General features: G+C 42.4%; 1 protein-coding gene across 1 annotated transcript in view; it reads left to right on the top strand.

Annotated features, from left to right (window-relative positions):
- Positions 1–264: 264 nt before the first annotated feature.
- KIAA1549 (KIAA1549 ortholog) overlaps positions 265–11,712 on the top strand; it is a 137,294-nt gene continuing 125,846 nt past the window's right edge. Inside the window, exon 1 of the mRNA XM_062491546.1 lies at positions 265–376. Within this exon, the coding sequence (XP_062347530.1) occupies positions 265–376 (112 nt within the window). The remainder of the gene's footprint in view (positions 377–11,712) is intronic.

Below are 11,712 nucleotides of genomic sequence, written 5' to 3'. Positions count from 1 at the left end.
GCCGAGCCGCACCGCTCGCTCCCGCACCGCCGCTCTTGGGAGGCGCCGCGGCGCTGCCCCGGTGAACGCTCCCCACGGGGTGGGCGTGGGGAAGGGTGGGTGCTGCGGCGGCCTCCCGTCCGCGGGCGTCCCAGCCCCGCCGGCGGTGGATGCGCCCGGGAGGAGCCGCCCAGCCCTTCCAGCCCCCCGTGTCCCCCACCCCCCCAACCCCCCCCCGCGGGGGCCGCCGCGATGACTTGACGCCGGGCCGGGCCGGGCCGTGCCATGGAGGGGATGACACGCTTCGTGGTGGCCGCGGCGCGGTGGCGGCCGGCGCTGCCCGCCCTGCTGCCGCTGCTGCTCGCCGTGCCGGCGCTGCGGGGCTCTCCCACCGCAGGTAAAGGAACAAAGAGGGCCCGGGGGGCAGGTGTGCGGGTCCGGGGCCGTGCCGGCGGCGCGGGGGGCGGCAGCGCCGGTAACAATGCGGCGGAGCCGGCGGGCGGGGGGCCGGGGGCCGGCGCGGCGAGGCCGGGCAGCTCCGCCAGAAGAGGCGCGCATTGTTCGCGGCCGGATTGCGAACGCTCCCGGCTCGGGGGCTGGGACTCGACCCGAGGAATAGAAGGAGAGGAGCGGTGCGGGGACAAAGGGGCACTCGGCGTTTCGGGCTGGTCGGGTGTCCTGTGCCAGGCGGTGGTCACCCCGCGCTGTGGCCTCAGCGCCCCGAGCGCCTGGAGGTTCCCCGTGCCGGGCTGCGGTAGCACCTGCGGGGCACATGCAGCACAGCCTGGCTCTCCTTCACCTTTCGGGTGAGGAGGCGTTCGGAGCCTCTCGAAACGCCCAATACGACTTTCCAGGCAGCGCCGTGGCATGCCTTGTGTGTGGAGAGAACGGTTCGGGCTCCAGAGGGTGGTGTATTCAGAAGGTGTTAAGGAAAGAAACGTGAATCAGTGACCCCTTTTTTTTTCTCTCGTCTTTTCTCTTGTGGCTCCAAGTATCAAAATTAGTCTGTAGTTAAGCAGACAGTTTAATCACAAAGATGTCTCATTTGGTTCTGGTCCCATAGCACTTCTTGGTTCATCTTTAATACTTAAAAGATCGTAACAGTTATAATTTCATGGAAGGGTATAGTTTTGCTGTGATTAGGTTTTTGGTAGATTACAGGTATAAAGTAATACATTTTAATCAACATCAGAAACTTGTTGATAAGTGGCAAGAAGTGATAAGAACCTGCAGTGACCTGATTCATGAAGTGGACCAACTAGTGTTGACTCTTTTGTTCAAACACAAGAATTGTGGTGATTATTGTCGTGTGCTTAAGAACCCTTGGTGTTACAAAACATGCTTATCTCTTTATAATAATCCTTTATTCCACTTCAGAAAGTAATTCGTGTTTTGGGGGTGACTGTTTAGCTTTTCAGGGAAGTTACGCTCTACCCCAGCTCCCATCCTAGCCTAGGAGAGATGTCCCATTCCAGGCTATATGAAAATTGGTAATTCATAGTAAACTTCAGCGATTTTTCTTGCATACAATTAGAAGGCAAAGCACTAGGTTCTTAAGTTGGAAATTTACTTGTGTTTTTTTGCCTCTGAGGATGGCTGGGTTTCTTCTGTATTTTCATGGTATGTCAGTGAAGGCTCTTGTTTGTTTCTCTGATACATAGTAGCTTTTCATTAAACATGGCTGTGAATTTCTGTAAACATTTGTGGGATTATTGTGCGTTCTTGTATAACTTAGAAACAGCAGTAGAAACATTATGTAACTCAGCTAGTGTTTGAGCTGCTGGAGTGGAGTACTTAGAGACAGCAGATCTTGCCCAAAGTAATGCTTTCCTGCTCAGTCTAGGGCAGGAGTCTTTAAGCTGTTTTGATTTGAGAATCCTCTATGTTTTCAGTTTCCACTGGGCATGTGAATCATGTGCAGTGAACTTGAGGATACTAATAGTAAACTTGCTCTTCAGAGGCTGCTTTTTTATTGGCATCTCAGAAATGGTCCATTGATTGCAGAGATTTCAAGTCCGCAGGTTGAAGAGAACAAGGATATTTTGTTCCTTTTCGTTAAGGTGAAATGCTTTATTTAAAAGCACGACAGGAGTCTGATTTCTCCATCTGGGGCCCATAAGGTTTTGAAAATACAGTTTTTAACTGAATTTTGTCTTTAGTCTTGAAATGTTTTGATGGTGTAATGGGTGGTGTGAAACAGAAGACCTGTATACTGACCAAATGCCATAGGTTTGGGCAGCATTCACTTAACTGATCAGCAGACTTACAAATCTTTTACAGTTCTCTAGGGTGCAGTTCATTTGCCTTTCAGTGCCATATGGTCTTGACCAGTCTAGGGGCAGCAAGAGCAAACTCCTACATCTCTGAGTTACACAGAAGAAACATACAGTGAGAGTGGAATGGCCACTTGCTTGCAGTTGGAATAGCAAAGACAATACTTAAGAAAATTTAGTAGTTAAACAACTTGGGTTTTGGAATGCTTGATCCAGCTCCCACAAAAGTCACATGTTGCTGAATCAGGGCTTCAGCTTCCCCAGTTAAGCAGATGCTGAACTCTTAGTGTGTGGTTGGACTGCCAGTGTGCTGAAGGTAGGTTTGTGTTTGAGCACCTCAGTGAAGCAGGCCCTTGGCCAGGCTGTTTGAATGTCCTGCTGCTCAGCACAGGCTGTGTTTTTGCTTTTGTTCCTTTGCACAATCTGTACAACTCCTGCACTGACAATTGGGAGGATTTCTCTTGTCTCACTGTGCTGTTTTCACGGGAGGGAGGAGAGCTCTGTGTTGTGGACTATGAAAAGACTGCAGTGAGTCTCTTCAGAGACTCGGGGACCAAAGGCAAGTTGTGGAGGTCAAGTAAGGAATCAGATGTAGCTGTCTTATGGGACAGTTGCAGGATATTGTTTATTCAACTTAATTGCATTAGTCTGTTGCAAACACTTGAGTTGGCATCATGTCTCTTGTGGCCAGTTGAGCTTGTCAAGCTTGCTTCCAGTTCATTTTCACAGAAGACCCATATGGCTGGAGGATTCTCTTTCTTACTGCTTTCTATGCTGTGCTAGCTTTATTTATGTCAGCCTCGTGTCTGCAAGCTACACTTGTAGTCCTGCCAGAGGAAATGTGTTTTTTGTTTGCATGTTCTTTCAAGAAGTAAGAATGCTAAACAAACTAGTGGTTAGTGCAGCTTTTTGTTCAGTGGTGTCTGTTTTGTGAATGCTTTTTGTAAAGCAAGGTCTTAGACTTCTCAGGCAGGGCTGGGACTTGAAATACGGCATACTTCAGCAAAGCAGGCTTTAACAGCTTTGGCCTACCTTGGGTGATAGATTTCAGGAACTGGGCACATTAGAGAGCAGTGACTCTTGCTGCAGCACAGGTCTTTTCCAAGAAGTCTTGGGAAGCTGGAGATTGTGGTGCATGGCAGGTTCTGACATCCTCGTTCTTGCTTGTCAGCCAACCCCCAACAGTTCAGAATGTGTGCGTGTGTGTGGGAGTTGCTTGGGAGAGAAGTGAAGCAGAATAGACTTAATAATACAATCTCACTTCAGCTGTGGGAGACGTGGCTTTCCTTCATTTGAAAGTAAATCTGCTTGTGGCTGATGTCCTAAACTACCAGAGAGTCTCCAGCTCTGCCCATTGTGGCAGACAGTATGAATAACGCTGGTTGTGTAAGAGTTATTATGGATGATGTCCTTAAGTACCATGTGTCTCCAGCCTGGCCTGCTGTGGCATACAGCATGAGGAATGCTAATTGCATAAGAGTTATTAAATACAGTGTGTCCTGGGAATATGGATATAAGGAAAAAGAGCTGCAAGGAAATGGTTACCCTTTAAATTTTGTCTTAGAATACCATAGTTTGGTAAGACAGTAGCATTAAATAAACTTAATTATGCAGACAGTTTCTCTTTTGGCTCATGTATAAGAATCCCATTCTCATGGAGTCTTTGTAAGTATGGACAGTTTTTCACCCTGGAGTTATGTGATATGATGCCTTTCTCTCTCTTGAAAAGTCATGTATTTCTATGCTTTTCTGCAGTGATTGCCAAATACACATGAGCTCAATAACAAATTTGACTGATACTCCCTATATGTACTGTGTTTTCAGCTGTTGAGGTTACTGGAGAGACAGCTGTTTTGGAAGACTGAGGGAAAACCTTTTATAAGAGCAATGCATTAGTGGTGTGTTTTTTCCTAACACATGAGATTAGGGGGAAAAAAAGATAAAATTGACCATTGGTACTCATATCACTCATTCCTCAGTGTAATTAATGGCATGCAAAATGCCCAAAAATATTGCAAAATGAACCTGATTGTGCTAGATCATACTTAAGCTGTAAGATGTGCCTAAGAAATATTTCTGCTTTGAGAACAAACTTAAATATTTCAACTGAAATTTTGTAAAGTGTGCATTTAGCTGTGGGCTGAAGCTTTTTCTTTGCAGAGTATCAGTTGAAAGAGTTCAGCAACTTCTCTGTGCTGAGGCAAGAGGAAAACAATGGCTTCTGCTTTGAGTTCTGCCAACTTCTTTTCTGAACAGCTTTAATACCCTTATGCTTTGGAGCATGCAGTTAAACTTTGCTGGATTGTGTCTGCTCTGAAGGGGGTGTTTTGCCCACTCCTGCTTCAAAAGTGATTTTTCTTTTTTGAAAGCTTGTAGTGATGGAATTCATGTAGACGTAGCTATGATAGAGAAGATGACCTTTTTTTTTTTTTTTTTTTTGTCAGCTGAAACTTGAATGTGGCCTATTCTCGTGGGACCTCACCTACCTGTCAGTACTGACCAGAAGTACATGTGTCACCTGGGCAGATGTACTCAGCACTCTTCCAGTAGCCCAAAATGTTACATGAGAGATTGGCTTTTGCTGTGAAAGTCTATTTAAACTGCTCCAGAAGTGGGACTGGATTGAGCTTCAGGACTGAGAAGTGGGTGCCTGCCTTGTGTTTAAGGACGTCTCTCTGCTGTGTAATGCCTTACTGAATTTAAGGGTGTCTTTGTCATCTGCCTTGTGGTGCAGTGTTGTGTGGTGGTCTTTGATTGCATCAGGCCCAAGAGGGCAAACAGAAAGAAGGCTTTAGAAATAGCCAACATGGGATTTAGGTTTAGATTGGTGTAAGGGTCTGAGGATCTTTCTGATCGCTCTTCTGCTTGTTGATATGTCCAGAAACCTGGAAGTTGCAGGAGGGGAAGAGAAATAAATTGCAGGAGGGCTTGTCAGATGAAAGAAACTGGAACTGGCAGGGCACAAAGAGCAGGATGCAGGACAGTAGGTCAGGAGTGTAAAATAGGTCTGTAGATGAGGGAAGCTGCAATGCAGAAATTAATCCTATGTAAAGAAAGCAATGCAGTCTGATAGTGGGATAAACCCACTGGGAAACACAGATGGACTCAGTTTAAAAAAGAAAATAAACACCAAAAAATAGTGTTGAAAGGATGAATCAGAAGTGGGGAAGGGACTGGGACAAGACTGGAGATGTGACCAAAAGCATCAATCTTTTGGGAAAATGTGTGCCTGCTGCTCTGGGACACTTCCTTCAGAATCTGGAACAGAATTCTGGGCTTCATAGTATTGGTCGTTTTCTCCTCTTAGCCAGAAGCATGATAATCTGCTGCTGCTCCTTGGAACATTTCATGAATGTGCATGAATCAGCCTTGTGACAGAAGTGTTTTTCTAAGTTTGTTTTAAGAACTGGAAAAATTCCTCAACAAAGATTGTAGCAGCATCTGAAGACTGGAGAGGCAAAAATCAGCAAGTTGGAAACACTGACATTTAAAACTGTATGGGTTAATAGGTTATTTTAACTTCTGTACCTGTAAGCTGTTGTACAGCTGTGCTCATATGGCCACAAAGTGTGTATCCACATAGATAATATTATAGCTATAGAGGCACCTGCACATAACTATCTGCACATGCACACACCTACATGGAGACAAGACCATCATTGTGCTCAGTGCCTGATCCTGCTCTGGGGAAACATGGGAACTGGATAGCAAATGAGGAAGTTACCTGCAGGACTCTTGCTCCTTTTGTAGCAGATGTTTGAGGGAGAGAAGGGAGGTTTGAAGGGAGAGACAGGGAGGTTTGAATAAAAATTTTGCTGTTAATGTAATTAAATGCTGTCCTAGACAATTGAGTTGTGTTGCTGTTGCAGAGTTTCAGTGACGCTCAAGTTGCTTAAACCAAGCTTCCCACAGGTGGTCACTAGCTGTGTGTGTTCCTCGTTTACTGGATGTCAGACCTCTGGGATCTGTGTTGCAGAAATGCTGAGTGCTTCCAGCTGCCAAACATACAAAATGGCACTAGACTAAACCTTTCAGTTGCCGTGTTCCTTGTGCTGCTGGCTGTGGGTGTGTGTCAAAAGGAGATAAATCCTTGGTTCCTCAGTAGCTGAGAGACATCAGGTCTCCCACCTGGTGTCCTGAACAGAGCAGCAACTGCTAGGATAGCAGCAGGGGTGTCCTGACCAGAGCTGTGAGCTTGCTGGGCTCAGCTCAGATGTGTGCAGTTCTCAGCTCTGCAGTGAGTGTGTTCTGACAAAGCTTTTCTGGACAGTTAAGGCAGTGTGGAGCTGTCTGTGTACCCTCTGTCTGAAATCAGTTGGGGTGGCAGGGCAAGAGGAAGGGGAGATGCAAACTTTCATCAGGAGGATACTGAAATAAGGAACAGCAGGGATGACACTGGGGCTGGAGCTGTGGTAAGAGTGGGTGAAATTAGGAACACAGTTTAGGGTATCGATAATGGAAGGCTGAGCTGGGAAGTCTTGTGGTGAGAGGAGGGCTGCTTGATATTGCAGATTTGGAGAGGTTTTTGTGGTTACCCTGAATACTTGACTTGAGCATCCTCACTTTAGAGCTTGCCTTAGAGCTGTGGAAAAGGGCATTATCTAAATGGGTAGCTGGTCTCAGTTTTACTAGAAAACTCTCAGATGCCTGGTGAGATCTATTCAAGAACTCTAAATGCACCTGAAAGTAAATTGTCACATAGAATAGGTGGATAGTACAAGTAAAGATCTTTTTTATCTTAAGTAGTATTGATACAATTTACAGATTTTGTTTTCAGGCTCCTTTATCTTAATTTACACCCTATTGGACTGAATTTCTTCTTGAATCTTTTGATACTGAATAAGAAAATTAAACTGGTATGAATTCTTATAAGAAAAGAAGGATCTCCCTTTTTTGTTCCTCAGCCAGTAGTGTATTGAACTAATCCGTGGAGAGTCTCTAAGTAATGTTCTTCCCTCATTTAAAGGCAGTTGTTTGATGCTGCAGGGTGGTGGAGGAAGCATTTATTCTTCTAGCTGGGTGTCGACTTGATTAGATGTTGAGCCTGTCTCACCTTTTCCTGTGGCTCGTAATTCTCTTGTAAATAAATTCCTCCTGGCCTATGCAGATTGCTCAACCACAAAGCCACAAATACAGCTGAGCATTACACAGAGACAAAGCTCCAAGCATTTATGTAGCAGACCCCTCTGGGCTCGTATCAGGTCACTTTTTGAGTGGGAGACAGAGAGTGGTTGTTTGTCAGCTACACGGGATTCCGGCTGGGTAACTTCTCCAGTGGTGGCTGTATTTAAAACTGAAGCTGCTGCTGGACTGGGACTAACTTGTGTGATACATTAGGATAGAAATTGCATGTTGCAGAAAAAAATCCTGATCTAGAGCAGAAGTCTGGTTTGAAGATGTTTTCAATTAAAATCTGTCAGTGACCTTACTTCCTGTGCTTATGGTGAAAGATGAAACAGATTTGGGCTTCCAGCCATTGACAATCAATTTTTTGAAGATGTAATTTGTTCCATTCTGGAAGAACAAAAAAAGATAATTCGCCTTTGTCTTTGCAGAGTGTGTGTGCTTTTTATAGTAACTTGGTTAAAAAAGTTATGTAAATGCTTATCAACATTATCAAGTTTTCTCAATAAGTATTTTATCCAATATTAATATTGGCAAGGAAGTTTCAAGAAAATAAATTATATTAGTCTGTTTACTTTGTTTTCCTCTGTGAGTAGTTGCTTCTACCACAGCCATGTTCTTAAAACTGTAAAATTTGTCAGAAGGATTAAGAAGGCTGAGGAATGTGAAATAAAAGTAAATCCAGTTTCTTTCTTTTTGAATTGACTAGATTCCAAGCAGACAGTGTTACTTGAAGGTATAATCTTCTTAACATACTGGGAGTATTAGAAACTTAGAAACAAAACTGAGTATAGTTTCTGTACTGATGTATTCTTATGATTCTTTAGTATTACTGCTGCTTTTACCGTGTGTAAAGTTTAAGTGGAGAAGTCAGGTGAAGATAGGTCTAGTAACCTTGAAGAGTTTCCTTTCAGATTTTTTCTAAAATAACATGCAAATGTCAGTTTTGAAGTATTTTCTCAATGAGCCAAAACCATAACTGAAACATGCTACTGATGTGTGAAACTGCACTAACAATTTAGAATGGTTCTATTTTTTTACATTTGGAAATAAAACTCAGCCCTTGAAGAATAGAATGCAGCCTTATGTTGGATCATATATGAAGTAAAAATATCTATGTGACTTAAGTAAAATACTTCAGAAATATTCTCCAGTACTTTTCTCATTCCTAAATAGTATCAGCCTTGAAGGCTACATCTAAAATTTGTTCTCTGTAAACATGATGTTAAATAGCTTTCTGGATATTTTCAAAAGCAGAAATAAGTATTTTACATCTTCCAAATGCAGTTGCAAGAATTAATATGCTTTATGAAGCCAAGTATGCTGAATTGAGCAAATACTTAGAGCTCTTACTTCCATTTCTCATAATGAGAAATTATATTTCTGATGAATTAATGGACTTGGGGTTTATGAAAATGCATTTTGAGATTTGATGCATTTACTTTTGAGAGAGCTGGAAAAATTGTAATATCACCGGTAGAATTAAAGTAATGAATAAAATAAAATGGCGGCTATTTGGATTCTTCAGAGTGTTTAAGATTCAAATCTTGTCATTTGTAGGAGGACAGGTGAAAAGCACAGGTGCATGTTAAGTACAGTTTGTCACAGACAGGGAAAGCAACCACCCAAAACAGCAGGTGTTTGTGAAACACTCATGTAGGCTGAGACATGTAGTGCTGGGTTATGCTCATAATGCATTAACATGTGTGTGTTTTGGTTTGTTTGTTTTTGGGGGTTTTCCCCCTCCCTTGGGAGATAAGGGAAGATATCAAATCAGGTAGTTTATTTTTATGGCTGAACAGTGCATAAAGTTTGGAGACTGTTTTTTCATTTGGCTGTATGAACTCTCCTGAAGTTTAATCAGAAATGCTGTCTCAGATTCTGTTTCTATTGTGCTCACCTTGGGAATAACATCATACAGAAACCTGACAGAAGTTTACTCTGGTGATTCTCCAGTGCCTTCCTTAAGTTTCTTCTACTGCAGTGGGAAGGAGCATGGATGCAGTCCATCAGCAGGAAAGAGCAGGGAGCCATGTGAAGTTCATGAGATGGGGAACCCCAATGACTAAAGCTCCCTTTGGGCTGTCTCCAAAACGTGCAGTGTATTTATTGTGCAAACTTTAGTATGGTTCGTCTTGCTTGGGAACTTTGTAAAGTCATAAGCTTGTTGATGCTTCCCGATTTGTTTCTGCAGTGTAGGAGAAATGGTGTTATTAAATCCTTTGTAACTTCTGGGCCTGGATTCCTTACCACTTCAAAACTGTTGAGACAGGAATTTCATTTTTCTCTTCCTGTCTAAAGAGTGTAGAGCCTTTAAATTGGAGCTCTATTGTCTCAAGCTAGGTGGAAAATATTGAAGTCAAAGTTTTGTTTGAAACCTAAATATTTTAAAAGAACATTTAGTTGTTTTTTTCTTTCTTTCCTGATTTGTTTTCATGATAGAATATCAAAGCTAATGGAATATGTTATTAACAACAAATGTTGTGCATGTCTCAAACTCGTGTTCACAGTCTCTTGGGGGAACAGGTGGGGTTTTTCCTAAATGTGCAGGATCTTTTTTATATTGAGCAGTTAAAAAGGGCATGCTAAGTGTACTTTATTTTTAATTAAACACTTAACGTTCATGCAGAAATTGTTCAGTGGCCATGTAATTGAGTTAACAGTAGACAATGTAGTCTCTGATAGTTATATCAATAGTCTGCTTGCTACCCAAAAAGTCTTGCAGGCTTCCTCATACTATTCTTTGTTAGTGTTTTTGGAAAATGGCACATTTCTAAATAAAAATCATGCTTTGGTAAGTGGGCTGTTCATGAAGCAATCGATTTCTATTTTAAATGAGTAAGCACTCTAGATTTTCCTGGTTTTACATTACAGCAGGTGTTATGTATATTTAATCAGAAGACATAACAATAATAGTCAAAGCTAGTGTTTTGAGCTCAGCCTTGTTTCATATAAATGTTTTATGTTTGTCTGGAATGTTGAATTGTCATAAAGTGTGCCTGTTCAAATAAAGACACAAGACCAAGAGATTTTGCTACACAAACATGGTAATACGGTTTCTTCTAAACAATACAGTAAACTTCAATTATTATTTTTTCTTTTCTATTTGCTACATCTTGTGTCTTAGAGTGAAAGTTGCAGGGAGTTCCATCTTACCTCTTAACTGAAGACCAGGAAAAGTTACCTGATTCCATCTTGTGTTTGTTTTTGCATTCTGTATACTTCTTCCAAGCTCTTAACAGTAGAACTTGTTAGGCATGGGTGGGGTTTTTTCTTCTTGGGGAAGAGAATACTTGGAAAAAAAGGGAGTAGAAAGGAGGAGGAGTACAGTCTCTTGCCAGACATGTATGATTCAGTTTGTTTCTGTTACTTCTGTCTTCACTTGTCTCATCAGGTTTTTATTTTTTTTTTTGTTTTATTTTGTATGGTTGTCCTATAGGCTGTATTTGTTCTAAAGTACTATTATTGTGATATTTTTACTGTTTTGGTTTTGTCTTTTCCCCTTTAAATGGGATAGTTCTTAAAACTCTGGATAGAGCACAGTCATGCAAATGATTGTATTGGCACCTCTGCAGCAAGGAGTATCAGGGGACAGAAGGGAGTGGCAAGAACCTTTCAAAACACAGCTGCCACTGAGAGAATGGCACCACGGCTCTTTTGCTCTGAAATGAATTTGTTATGGAAAAACTGAATTTGAACTTGCTTGATTTTAAATAGCTTCTCCTATCAAGAAACCTTCATTTTAACAGCAACTCCTTTCTTGTTTGAACTGCATAACTTACTAGTAATTTTTATGAGTTGTTGGTCTTTGTGCAAATTTTATTGGCTGAAAGGAAAGTGGATCTTTGCTCAACTCAGAGTACATAGTAAAAAATTTTCTTTAAGGAAACATTCCTATCAATGATTGAATTAAAATGTCTTCTTGGTCGGTCCTCAGTTAATTTGTATAGAAAGTTCAAGCCCCATAAATTGTCTAGATAAAGAATTTTCCCTTTTCTACCTGACAGGTATAGAGAACCCGTGTTCTTGCTAATGCATTTTAGTACATCTTTTTTTTTTTTACAGTTGATGCCTTCTGTTTTAGGCCTGGCTTCAACACTTGCCCTAGCCTGAGAATTATTTACTGTTCAGTCCCCATGTGACAGCTCCTTTCTTCCCACTGTTTCTGCATGTGCTCTCCCTGTGTAGCCTCATGGGCCCAGAGCTTTGCCAAAATGCTCAGCTCTCCTCCGTCTGCTTGCTGCCCTGAGCAACTGCACTGCTCCTGCCTTGTGGTCCTGGAGGACTAGCTGGGCTACTGGCTAAATCAGTGCTGCTCTTGCATTTTTGGCTCTCT

This window comes from Cinclus cinclus, chromosome 4 (assembly GCF_963662255.1).
Source record: "Cinclus cinclus chromosome 4, bCinCin1.1, whole genome shotgun sequence".
Classification (NCBI taxonomy): domain Eukaryota; kingdom Metazoa; phylum Chordata; class Aves; order Passeriformes; family Cinclidae; genus Cinclus; species Cinclus cinclus.
Note: the sequence above shows the minus strand (reverse complement) of the source record. Positions and strands in the feature narration are given on the sequence as shown.